The following is a 13,783-nucleotide window of genomic DNA, read 5'->3' as shown; positions in this document are numbered from 1 at the left end:
CTATGGGTCATATCAGCTGGCGATCCCTGAGTAAAAACACTTTTTTTTTTTTTTTTTATCCATTACATTATTTTTTAAACTGTGATTTACAAAGCTAATGTGATTATGTACCCTTGACACAGGGAAATGACATCAGAAGATCTTATTCCAGTTTCAGTTACAGGACAATAAAAATTTTAAAAAAAGATCATTATCGCCACCAACGTAAACAGGGGTGTAATAAAATCCGTGGTTGATGTTTTTTTTGTTGTTGGGCTACTCGGAAATGACGATATGAACCATTGATTTGAACCTGACCTACTAGCGGGGCCAGGCGGCTCCCCACCGTCTGGTTCATAACGCGTTATTTATATCGACTGATTGTTCTGTATGGGAGAAGCGGGACTTGTAGCGCCTCAACCCTCAAAAAATACAACAGGTTTTATTGTAATGCCTGGCGAGCAGTTTGGATGAAATGATTGAATAAAATGTAAGGTGTACATTTAATTTTGCACCGCTTGCGTTAGTGGTCAGCGCGTTAGCAGGGAACAGTTACTATTTCCTGTCTTCTTTTTTCATGCTCCCCACTGTCCTCCAATGATAAGCGAGAGATTGCGGGTTTCAACCAATCAGGTGACACGGTGAGTGGAGTCACCGCGTCTTGACGTTACAGACGCACGGCTGTTTCAACGAGATATCTGCTTTTATACGTTGGATGCGTCTCAATATACCGAATCCGCCTCTGTAACACTTCCGCATCTGCGGTGACAGTTACAGTGTTTGTCATCCTGAAAATCGGTTTTCTCACAAAAGCGTCTGTATCGTCGGAACGGTTTGGCCTGAACACTATGACTCATCCGTGTAAAGGTAAGACTCACACCAACACGTCGGTTGTTCTGCTCTAGGACGCTCACACGACTCGTCTGAAGGTCTCTGCTACCGGTACAAACTAATCATGGAAGTATGTGTGTGTGGTGTGTGTGTAGCCTGTTTAGTGACTCGAAATAAGGGGTTAAATGCATATTAAAAATGTTTCCTGATCTTATATCTCTCAGATACAGGACAGACAATTTAGAACAAACTTCCTTTTAGATTTTTCTCACAAGACTCGTCAGAAGGTACCAGTTAAAAAAAAATTAATGCGAGTGTATATCAAGCCTGTTTAGTGACAAAAGTAAGGGGACAATGCATGTTAAAAAAAAGCTCATATTACCTGATCTTTCTTATCTCTCAGCTACAGAACAGACACCTGAACAAACTTCCTTTAGATTTATTTTGGGGTGGGACTATATGTTTTCCATGTAGTAAATGTTATGCTATGTGTTTGTATGGGCTAACGGCTGTAAGGCCAAACAAATTATGCCATCAAATCATTTTATTTATTTATTTATTTATTGGATACTTGAAGGGGTCTTAAAATCAAAGTCAAATAGCTAAATTATTTTTGGTATGACCTTAAAACAATTCCATATAGCTTCGTAGAACCCCTCCCCTTAGACACTTAGGGATTAAAATTGGTTTGTAAGGGAATGTTTTATTATGCTAATTAAATTTCCGCGGGGGTGCAGACATCGACCTTTAGGTTCAATACAGTCCGCTGTTGACTTATGTAAAGCTAGCCACAATAAGGAATTGCCACAGCGGCGGAATTGGCATTTTGCCTTCAAAATTAAAGTTCCTAATTTGAAAGTGTTGCAACTATATATTAGTCACGCAAATAAGAGCTACGACTCTCTAACAAGTGTGAACTCTGCTCAGTTATGTTCTGTGGGTGTTACTGAGTAGACTGATACCCGATTTCATTGATCCACAATCCATAGGTACAGCTGTACAGTTAACTGCATGCCTCCAATGCAATCCTGAAGACGTACATATCTACATTTTTGTCAACTTAACTAATTATTGTATTTTGTTGCATTTATGTAACATTCCCAACCTTGTTCAGAATTACCTAGTACAAATATGGCACGATTCCACTATTTGTGTCCGTTTTGCATCACTTTCAATGACGGACTTTTATATTGAAGGCGACCTTCAAAATTCCACGGTTGTGGCTCATCCTTATTGTGGCCATCTTCACATAGGTGCTGGCGTGTATGTACTTCAAGCGCACAGGAGTGCCTTATTCACCGTCTGCCGAAGGTAAAACACGGAAAGGTAAGACAATTGGGTACTTCTGACATTTACGGGTCCTTCACTACATCACTACAACCAGCATTGTTACGTTTCTCCATCGTTGATCGGAGCTCAACCGTCTGCAAAAGGATTTCCTGTATTTGATCAGAAAATTGAATTGGGGTGGGGTGGGGGGACAGACGACAGAACACCATAGCAGTTTAGTTACTTCATAGTATACAAGTTACTAGTCTGCACATTGTTACGAAATGGGGAAATGTTGAAGAGATCTGTTCTCTTCTGAAGTGCGCAACAGTCTTCAGACACTTCGGTCTTCACCTCACTTGTGCACAGAACATGGACTGATCATTACGCAAAACATATTTTATTTCATCTGTGACAAATTGTCACTGACAATATTGAAAATATAACGCATGATTTACACTATTCAGTCTGCAGTGAAGATCCTTTTCTCTGACTGTTACCCATCAATAAGATAACATAGCCTATGTGTTCGTAGGACATTACTTGGACTAATATTACTATTTACTCGGACAATATTGTCGGCCTTATCGGTCATTTATTCTGGATCGTCTAAACATTGATTGATAATATCCCTTACACACCTGAGCAGGTAACTGTCCAGCCAGTTGAGCCAGTGTTGGGATGACCTAGTGTTTAGACTAGAGGACGTTCCCCTGGCAGCTCTGCGTCGGTGCCCTTCCTTGTCTCCTCAAGGTGTTTTGTTCTCTCAATGTTTAATGTCGCACATTATTTATTTATTAACTAGGCAAGTCGGTTAACAACAAATTGTTATTTACAACGACGGCCTACCTTGTTCATGGGCAAAATGACCGATTTTTTTTTTTTTTTTACATTTTCAGCTTAGGGATTCAACCCAGCAACCTTTTGGTTAGTGGCCCAACTCTCTAACCACTAGGCTACCTGCCACCCCAAGTTCATTAGTCTGTCCTTTACTGTTTCACCCGATTTACCTGTTTCGTAACTCTCTCAAATGTTATTTTCTTACATTGTAAAACACTCTCTCTGGGGTTTAAATCAACCCTGACAGTCTCCTAGTTCTCGGGACTCTCTCTCTCTCTGGGGTTTAAATCAACCCTGACAGTCTCCTAGGTCTCGGGACACTCTCTCTCCGGGGTTTAAATCAACCCTGACAGTCTCCTAGTTCGGGACACTCTCTCTCTCTCTGGGGTTTAAATCAACCCTGACAGTCTCCTAGGTCTGGGACACTCTCTCTCCGGGGTTTAAATCAACCCTGACAGTCTCCTAGTTCTCGGGACTCTCTCTCTCTGGGGTTTAAATCAACCCTGACAGTCTCCTAGTTCTCGGGACACTCTCTCTCTGGGGTTTAAATCAACCCTGACAGTCTCCTAGTTCTCGGGACTCTCTCTCTCTGGGGTTTAAATCAACCCTGACAGTCTCCTAGTTCTCGGGACTCTCTCTCTCTGGGGTTTAAATCAACCCTGACAGTCTCCTAGTTCTCGGGACACTCTCTCTCCGGGGTTTAAATCAACCCTGACAGTCTCCTAGTTCTCGGGACACTCTCTCTCCGGGGTTTAAATCAACCTGCTAGATTTCGAATGTTAACTTTAAACTGAAAATCTGCAGTTCAAACAACAAAGCGTGACACCCTGCCACTGTTTTGGTAAACGTGCTAGCTAGAAAGAAGCATCAGTGATAAGGCTAACTGTAGTGGGCCATGTAGAGGACTTCCTGGGAATTAAGAAGTTCCTATTCCCTAGTTCACCACCGCCCTGAGTTCCTATGCCCTATAATAGTGCACTACATTTGACCACAGCCCAACGCGCTATGGGCGAAGGTAGTGCGCTAGATATTGGATAGGGTGCCATTTGTAGTAGGCTTATATAGACTAGATGTCCTATGAATGAAGGGCTTTCTCCTTCCTTATTGAACACAACAACAACAGATTATCTGGCAGTGTGTCTCTATAGGTATGAACAGGGAAGGATTTAAAGTGTATTCAATAAACAATGTTTCTCCTCTGCTGTAAAAGGGCTCGGGTCTGGTTTCCCCCCGATTTTAACCATGGGTCTTAGGAGTGTTTTTAACAATACGTCTTCGCTCGTTGTAGGAAAGATGCAACACCACGCAGAGGGACCGGTGTAGTTGGAGCATGTGTCGATACTGATTGGATGGAAAGAAAGGGAATGCTGCTCTCAGATCAGCTTTCTCTATTCAAATCTTTCCTTAATATTATAATTATTTTTGAAATACTGACGATGGATCAGCTCTTAGAGATATTACCACCTACGGCTGCACATATTGAGGCATACTTATTCTAATGTTTACCCAATTTAAAAATGCACAAAATCACAGATTAGGTACCTTCATTGCAGGCTGTATCACAACCGGCCGTGATTGGGAGTCCCATAGGGCCGTGCACAATTGGCCCAACGTCATCCAGGGTAGGCCGTCATTTGTAAATAAGAATTTGTTCTTAACTGACTTGCCTAGTTTAAATAAAAGGTGGCGCAAATTATATAATATATTGAGACAAAATACAGACGTAGGAAAATAGAACTGAATAGATTGAACATGAAATGTATTTCAATATGATAAACACTTATAGCCTACTGTTTATATTTTAATGCTGTCATCTTGGTTTTCATTTCAAGCACCTTTTTTTATATGTAGCATGTTTTGTGGTGGTTTCCCTGGTTCTAGTAGGGGTCCTTAGCGGTAGAAGCAGCCCTGGGTGTTTTCCCTGGTTCTAGTAGGGGTCCTTAGCGGTAGAAGCAGCCCTGGGTGTTTTCCCTGGTTCTAGTAGGGGTCCTTAGCGGTAGAAGCAGCCCTGGGTGTTTTCCCTGGTTCTAGTAGGGGTCCTTAGCGGTAGAAGCAGCCCTGGGTGGTTTCCCTGGTTCTAGTAGGGGTCCTTAGCGGTAGAAGCAGCCCTGGGTGGTTTCCCTGGTTCTAGTAGGGGTCCTTAGCGGTAGAAGCAGCCCTGGGTGGTTTCCCTGGTTCTAGTAGGGGTCCTTAGCGGTAGAAGCAGCCCTGGGTGGTTTCCCTGGTTCTAGTAGGGGTCCTTAGCGGTAGAAGCAGCCCTGGGTGGTTTCCCTGGTTCTAGTAGGGGTCCTTAGCGGTAGAAGCAGCCCTGGGTGGTTTCCCTGGTTCTAGTAGGGGTCCTTAGCGGTAGAAGCAGCCCTGGGTGGTTTCCCTGGTTCTAGTAGGGGTCCTTAGCGGTAGAAGCAGCCCTGGGTGTTTTCCCTGGTTCTAGTAGGGGTCCTTAGCGGTAGAAGCAGCCCTGGGTGGTTTCCCTGGTTCTAGTAGGGGTCCTTAGCGGTAGAAGCAGCCCTGGGTGGTTTCCCTGGTTCTAGTAGGGGTCCTTAGCGGTAGAAGCAGCCCTGGGTGGTTTCCCTGGTTCTAGTAGGGGTCCTTAGCGGTAGAAGCAGCCCTGGGTGGTTTCCCTGGTTCTAGTAGGGGTCCTTAGCGGTAGAAGCAGCCCTGGGTGGTTTCCCTGGTTCTAGTAGGGGTCCTTAGCGGTAGAAGCAGCCCTGGGTGGTTTCCCTGGTTCTAGTAGGGGTCCTTAGCGGTAGAAGCAGCCCTGGGTGGTTTCCCTGGTTCTAGTAGGGGTCCTTAGCGGTAGAAGCAGCCCTGGGTGGTTTCCCTGGTTCTAGTAGGGGTCCTTAGCGGTAGAAGCAGCCCTGGGTGGTTTCCCTGGTTCTAGTAGGGGTCCTTAGCGGTAGAAGCAGCCCTGGGTGGTTTCCCTGGTTCTAGTAGGGGTCCTTAGCGGTAGAAGCAGCCCTGGGTGTTTTCCCTGGTTCTAGTAGGGGTCCTTAGCGGTAGAAGCAGCCCTGGGTGGTTTCCCTGGTTCTAGTAGGGGTCCTTTGGCTGCGTCTCAGATAATACATCCATTTTCCCATACAGGCCACTACTTTTGACCAGGGCTCATAGGGGGGAATTGGGTGCCACAGTAGTTTTCTTCAGCTAGACTAAAGCTCCTTGGCTTGTGATATTAAGCTCTCTGAGAGTCTGGAGGTCATTAATTAGTTACTAGACTAGGCCTGTCCAGGCTCTAAGGTTGTGTGTGTGGGGGGGGAGACTTTGTCTTTTATTGAAGCGTTATCAAAGTTGGATATTTCCAGACAGAGCAGCAGTGACCATCTTGGTTTCTGTTTCATTTTCAGCAGTTATGTTGCATGTACTGATGCTGCAACATGAGTCTTGCATAATCTGACATACTATGTGTTTTACATTTTTTTTATTTTTTATTTTTCCCAGGGTTCAACACCTGCCAATAGGATCCATTTGAGGTCCATACTGAGGTAGAATATATCCATCTGAGAGACCAGGTAACAACCCTGCGTAGTTATAGCTCGTTTCACAGTTTGAGCAAGACTGCATCATAGCCACTGTACCTCAATGTTGCTGGTCATTTCTCCTCTCCACAGCACACGATGTCGTCGTTCTCCCGTGAAAAACTGTCTTTGCACCTGCGGCGCAGAATGGGGGTGTTTGTGACCAGAGTGAAAGCCACCGAGCTCATAATCTATCTCCCTTGCCTTACACCTTCTGACAAGGTGAGTAGCTTCTGGCTGGGCGGGTAGCTTCTGGCTGGGCGGGTAGCTTCTGGCTGGGCGGGTAGCTTCTGGCTGGGCGGGTAGCTGGTTGGATGTTGATCATTTAGGACATTTTATCCAAATTATCAATCCAATTATCACAATCTTTATTTTTATTTGATGTATAATCTGATCCAGATTATGTACCTGGTAAATGAATATATGAACTATATTTTCTAATGTGTTTTTTTTAAATTTTATTTATTAAACAATTATTCTTATTGTACTTTCAGGAGGAGATCCTGGCCAAGAAGGACTTTTCTGGTAACTATGCGGCGATGCAACTCCTGCTGGACTATGTGCAGAAGAGAATGAACTGGCCGGAAGAGTTGATGTCAGCCCTGGAGATGCTGGAGCATCAGGATTTGGCTGATGAACTGAAGGCAGAGTGGAACAAGCATAACCAGAACAGTAAGTCACACACAAATCAAACTTTATTTCAAGTGCATTTTAAAACTGGACACCTAGGATCTCTGTGACTCAGTTCAACTGTGTGTGTGTGTGTGTGTGTGTGTGTGTGTGTGTGTGTGTGTGTGCTATTGCTCAATCAACAGTTGACGTAATTGAATGCTGCCCATAACTGGTCCCGTGTGGCTCAGTTGGTAGAGCATGGTGTTTGCAACGCCAGGGTTGTGGGTTCGATTCCCACGGGGGACCAGTACGGGGGGGGAAAAAATGTATGAAATGTATGCATTCACTACTGTAAGTCTCTCTGGATAAGAGCGTCTGCTAAATGACTAAAATGTAACTGTAAAATCAAATCCAAGGTTTCTTCCACTATTTACAGTAAATGTCAAAACAGAACATGGTGCTTATTATGTGTGAGGAATGGTGCTATGCCTTAATCTGTTTCTCTTACTCCCTAGATCCCTACCCTCCTTCAGCTGCTGCTACCACTGCAGTCAGGACTCCTGTTCATCCAATTCCTTCTACCAGCTCTGAGGGATCGCCATCTTCTCTGGTCCTCCCAGCTCAGCCAGCCCCACCGGAGGTAGCTGCCCCACCGGAGGCTTCACTCCCTCCTGAAGTAGCCCCAGAGGCTTTGCCGCCTCCTGTAGTGGCTCCCCAGCCAGAAGCGCCCCCAAGCTCAGTTCCTGATGCTCCCAAAGCTGCAGTGAGCCCTGAAATAGCCTCAGAGGCAGCACCTTCTCCTGTCGTTGTCCTTAAGGCAGAGCCCCAGGCAACCCCTCCGTCTCCTGTCTCAGCGGAGGAGCCCACAGTGATCTCTGAACCTTCAGCCTCATCCCAGCCTGGTCCTATTGAAACCGTCAGTCTGGAGGACAACTCGTCTCATAGTGATGCTCCAACACAGATAGCCCTGTCTGAAACCACTCCTACCTCATCTGGTTCAGACCTAATCCCAGCTGTAACTCAAATCCCATTGGCTGTCTCACACCTAGCCCTGTCCCAAACTGAATCCACCCCTGCTGCCTTGGCCAGATTCCAGTCCCCTGAGAGACTTCCAGTTCAGGACACCTTGTCACACACAGTCAAAGTGACTACCTTCCACCAGGAAGCTGTAGAGGACTCTGATCCAACCCAGGTAAATAAGCCTCCCTTCCACCAGGAAGCTGTAGAGGACTCTGATCCAACCCAGGTAAATAAGCCTACCTTCCACCAGGAAGCTGTAGAGGACTCTGATCCAACCCAGGTAAATAAGCCTACCTTCCACCAGGAAGCTGTAGAGGACTCTGATCCAACCCAGGTAAATAAGCCTACCTTCCACCAGGAAGCTGTAGAGGACTCTGATCCAACCCAGGTAAATAAGCCTACCTTCCACCAGGAAGCTGTAGAGGACTCTGATCCAACCCAGGTAAATAAGCCTACCTTCCACCAGGAAGCTGTAGAGGACTCTGATCCAACCCAGGTAAATAAGCCTACCTTCCACCAGGAAGCTGTAGAGGACTCTGATCCAACCCAGGTAAATAAGCCTACCTTCCACCAGGAAGCTGTAGAGGACTCTGATCCAACCCAGGTAAATAAGCCTACCTTCCACCAGGAAGCTGTAGAGGACTCTGATCCAACCCAGGTAAATAAGACTACCTTCCACCAGGAAGCTGTAGACTGATCCAGGTAAATAAGTCAACCTTCCACCAGGAAGCTGTAGAGGACTCTGATCCAACCCAGGTAAATAAGACTACCTTCCACCAGGAAGCTGTAGAGGACTCTGATCCAACCCAGGTAAATAAGACTACCTTCCACCAGGAAGCTGTAGACTGATCCAACCCAGGTAAATAAGTCTACCTTCCACCAGGAAGCTGTAGAGGACTCTGATCCAACCCAGGTAAATAAGCCTACCTTCCACCAGGAAGCTGTAGAGGACTCTGATCCAACCCAGGTAAATAAGCCTACCTTCCACCAGGAAGCTGTAGAGGACTCTGATCCAACCCAGGTAAATAAGCCTACCTTCCACCAGGAAGCTGTAGAGGACTCTGATCCAACACAGGTAAATAAGCCTACCTTCCACCAGGAAGCTGTAGAGGACTCTGATCCAACCCAGGTAAATAAGCCTACCTTCCACCAGGAAGCTGTAGAGGACTCTGATCCAACCCAGGTAAATAAGCCTACCTTCCACCAGGAAGCTGTAGAGGACTCTGATCCAACCCAGGTAAATAAGCCTACCTTCCACCAGGAAGCTGTAGAGGACTCTGATCCAACCCAGGTAAATAAGCCTACCTTCCACCAGGAAGCTGTAGAGGACTCTGATCCAACCCAGGTAAATAAGCCTACCTTCCACCAGGAAGCTGTAGAGGACTCTGATCCAACACAGGTAAATAAGCCTACCTTCCACCAGGAAGCTGTAGAGGACTCTGATCCAACCCAGGTAAATAAGCCTACCTTCCACCAGGAAGCTGTAGAGGACTCTGATCCAACCCAGGTAAATAAGCCTACCTTCCACCAGGAAGCTGTAGAGGACTCTGATCCAACCCAGGTAAATAATAGTATTTTTGTGTGTTGGATTTTCCTCTTTCTGTAGTTTTGCCTCGAGCTCTTCCAAATCAGCTTTGGGTGTGGTAGGTTCTGCCTATGATCTGTGTGTTTGGTTAATAAAATGCTTTGTAATTCTTTTTATGCTTGCTGAGTAGATTGAATCTTTTTGAATTCAAGTTGCTAATGAAATGAAATCTGTTCTCCACATCTACACTTTTTTTTTTTTTTAAATATGCCTGAAACTGAAGATATTGAGAAGCTTGGAACTAAAAGAGATCTCTCCTGCAGGTAACTGAAGATGACCAACACACTGAGCTGTCTCAGAGCCAGCACTTCTCCCCGGCCACGGCCTCAGCCTCACCCCCGGTGGATACCTCCACGAACGAGGATGACGTGAACTTTAGCAAGCCTGAAGTCCTCCGCAGTGAGGTCATGGACAGCCAGCCATACTCGGGAGACTCGACACGTCTACAGAGGTCTGTGTCAGACCTGGTACTTGCTACAGATGGCGTGAACCGTCCCGTTGTGGTCCCAGACCCCTTCACTACTTCCACCCATCTGCCATGTCAGGAGAATGGAGTTCCTGAAGAAATAAACGAACCCCTGTCCCATAACGAGCCTCAAGAGGACACCTTCGAGTCCTCCTGGCTGAGCTCCCTGGGGGACCAGGAGGTGCTGCACAATGTTGTTCACGTGTCTGAGGACGCGTCCATCCAGAACAACGACGGCCAGACGCCGAACATCGTAGTCCACGTGTCCGAGGAGTCATGTATCTGGAATCAAGATGGCCAAACACAGAGCATGCTGGGTACTAAGAATGTGGGTGTGTCTGGAACACCGAGACCAGTTCCGAACCGCAACGGCCAATCTCAGGGTCTGATTATGATCGTTAACGGCGACGACGCCAGCCCTTCAACCAAACATCCTGATGCTCCTACTGGCTCCGTCGCCGTCGGCTCTTCCTCGGCTGAGAAACGTCATCCCTTGGAGCCTATGGGGACAGAGATCCCGATGGAGGCTAGAGCTGTTCCTGAACTGAAGCAGGAGGGAACGATAGGAGAGAGCTACTATCTTCTGGGGGCTGCTGTAGTGGCCGTCTCACTGTTCATGGCCTGGAGGATGATGAATTAACAACCAGGGTTAAGAATAGGTTGTCTCAAATGGCACCATGTTTTTATACATATATATATATATATATCGCAGTGCGTAACCTTGTCTTTGGCCCCTGTCCTTTTGGGCGGTTCTGGCAATCTACTGTTTCTGTAGCGTGAGGCAGCTTGAAGAATAATTACACAGCCTAGACAGGGCAAAAGTAGTGCACTATATTGGAAATGGGGCCAGGGTAAAAGTATTGCAAAAAAAAAAAACAAGGACATATTATAGTTCAATATGTTAAGAGATTATTATATTGGTCCAGTGCCTTACTGTATTGATAGGAGCTGAAATGAACTATTTATTAGGTGAGGCAATGAGTTCAACCCAATAAACACCAATATACACTGAGTGAACAAAACATTAGGAACACCTGCTCTTTCCATGACTGACTGACCAGGTGAATCCAGGTGAAAGCTATGGTCCCTTATTGATGTCACTTGTAGATGAAGGGGACGAGACAGGTTATAGAATCATTTTTAATCCTTGATACAATTGAGACATGGATTGTGTATATGTGCCATTCAGAGGGTGAATGAGCAAGACAAGATATTGAAGTGCCTTTGAATGGGGTATGGTAGTATTCCAAGCACACCGGTTTGAGTCAAGAACTGTAACGCTGCTGGGTTTTTCACGCCCTACAGTTTCCCCGTGTGTATCAAGAACGGTCCACCTCCCAAAGGACATCCAGCCAACTTGACACAACTGTGGGGAAGCATTGGAGTCAACATGGACCAGCATCCCTGTGGAACGCTTTCGACACCTTTGTAGAGTCCATGTCCCGACGAATTGAAGCTGTTCTGAGGACAAAAAGGGGGAGCAACTAAATATTAGGAAGGTGTTCCTAATGTTCTGTACACTCGGTGTAAGTACCTATCCAGGACTTTGATCGACAGTCTAAATCAATGAATCATTAGTAGCATGATACAGCATGTCCTAGTTGGGATGAATAAAATGTATCTTTTATGATGAATTTTAGAAGCCCAAGTGATTTTTGTCCACCATATACCTAAGCTGCTTAATCAGAAAACATGAGTCATTTAGCAGACTCTCTGATCCAGAGTCACTACAGTAGTGAGTCATTTAGCAGACTCTCTGATCCAGAGTCACTCAGTAGTGAGTCATTTAGCAGACTCTCTGATCCAGAGCCACTACATTAGTGAGTCATTTAACAGACTCTCTGATCCAGACTCATTTAGCAGACTCTCTGATCCACAGCCACTTACAGTAGTGAGTCATTTAGCAGACTCTCTGATCCAGAGCCACTACAGTAGTGAGTCATTTAGCAGACTCTCTGATCCAGAGCCACTACAGTAGTGAGTCATTTAGCAGACTCTCTGATCCAGAGCCACTACAGTAGTGAGTCATTTAGCAGACTCTCTGATCCAGAGCCACTACAGTAGTGAGTCATTTAGCAGACTCTCTGATCCAGAGCCACTACGGTAGTGAATGTGTACATTTTCATATGGGAATCGAACCCACAACGTTGCAAACGCCATGCTCTGATTCACACAGACCTTCCTACTGAATACTGGTGCAGGGTCTTAATTTGAACCAGTTTGCTACAGCAGGAAAATAATCCTGCAATAACAGGAAAATGTGGATTATAAATGAATGATAAGAGGCTTTGGTCTTTACTACTGAATAGGGTCTGTGGCAGGTCTGTGGCAGGTCTGTGGGAGTTAATAAGAATACTGGAAGAGATAGAGACCAGCACACTGTCCAAAAAAATAAAATAAGAGAAAATTAGGATTAAATGCAAAAATGAAATGTTTATTAAAATGTCACAGTGCCCCAAAAAAAAAATCACGGTGCATAAATGAAAACAAAACCCAAACATTTGGGCCTCAGGCCGTCATCAGTGTGGATGTCAGTGCACACACCTGGCTTCTACCGTATTTCACACCTGGCTTCTACCGTATTTCACACCTGGCTTCTACCGTATTTCACACCTGGCTTCTACCGTATTTCACACCTGGCTTCTACCGTATTTCACACCTGGCTTCTACCGTATTTCACACCTGGCTTCTACCGTATTTCACACCTGGCTTCTACTGTATTTCACACCTGGCTTCTACCGTATTTCACACCTGGTTAGAGCGCTTTGTGCGCGGGGGCATTGTCATGCTGAAACAGGAAAGGGCCTTCCCCAAACTGTTGCCACAAAGTTGGAAGCACAAAATGTCAGCACACACACACCTGGCTTCCACAGTGTGCTGAATGTCATTGTATGCTGTAGCGTTAAGATTTCCCTTCACTGGAACAAAGGGGCCCGAACTATGAAAAACAGCCCCAGACCATTATTCCTCCTCCACCAAACTTTACAGTTGCCACTATGCATTTGGGGCAGGTAGCGTTCTCCTGGCATCCGCCAAACCCAGATTCGTCCATTGGACTGACAGATGGTGAAGCGTGACACATCACTCCAGAGAACACGTTTCCACTGCTCCAGAGTCCAATGGCGGCAAGCTTTACACCACTCCAGCCGATGTTTGGCATCGCTCGTGGTAATCTTAGGCTTGTGTGCGGCTGCTCGGCCATGGAAACCCATTTCATGAAGCACAGTTCTTATGCTGACGTTGCTCCCCAGAGGCAGTTTGGAGTGTTACAACCGAGGACAGATGATTCTTAAGCGCTTCAGCACTCGGCTTTCTGTGAGATTGTGTGGCCTACCACTTCACGGCTGAGCCGTTGTTGCTCCTAGACATTTCCACTTCACAATAACAGCACTTACAGTTGACTGGACAGCTCTAGCAGGGTAGACATTTGATGAACTAACTTGTTGGAATGTGGCGTCCTACAGTATGATGGTGCCATGTTGAAAGTCAGTACAGGCCATTCTACTGCCAATGTTTGTCTATGGAGATTGCTTCGCTGTGCTCAATGTTATACACCTGTCAGGAACAGGTGTGGCTGAATTAGCTGAATCCACTCATTTGAAGGGGTGTCCACATACTTTTGGCCACTGAGTATTTCTATAAAAATTGTAAAAAAACAAACATTTTTTT

At 45.8% G+C, this 13,783-nt stretch overlaps 1 protein-coding gene across 5 annotated transcripts; it reads left to right on the top strand.

Annotated features, from left to right (window-relative positions):
• The first annotated feature begins 289 nt into the window (after positions 1 to 289).
• On the top strand, positions 290 to 11,748 carry LOC100316613 (interferon promoter stimulating protein 1). 5 transcript variants are annotated; one of them, XM_045723994.1, is made up of 8 exons: positions 290 to 846; positions 2,064 to 2,136; positions 4,473 to 4,541; positions 6,355 to 6,425; positions 6,525 to 6,653; positions 6,926 to 7,103; positions 7,559 to 8,235; positions 9,912 to 11,748. In XM_045723994.1, the coding sequence occupies exons 5-8, from the start codon at positions 6,531 to 6,533 to the stop codon at positions 10,752 to 10,754; spliced, it is 1,821 nt and encodes a 606-aa protein (XP_045579950.1). In that variant the 5' UTR covers positions 290 to 846; positions 2,064 to 2,136; positions 4,473 to 4,541; positions 6,355 to 6,425; positions 6,525 to 6,530; the 3' UTR covers positions 10,755 to 11,748.
• The last annotated feature ends 2,035 nt before the right edge of the window (positions 11,749 to 13,783 follow it).

This window comes from Salmo salar, chromosome ssa01, assembly GCF_905237065.1.
Source record: "Salmo salar chromosome ssa01, Ssal_v3.1, whole genome shotgun sequence".
NCBI lineage: Eukaryota > Metazoa > Chordata > Actinopteri > Salmoniformes > Salmonidae > Salmo > Salmo salar.
This window is presented reverse-complemented; position numbering and strand designations above follow the sequence as displayed.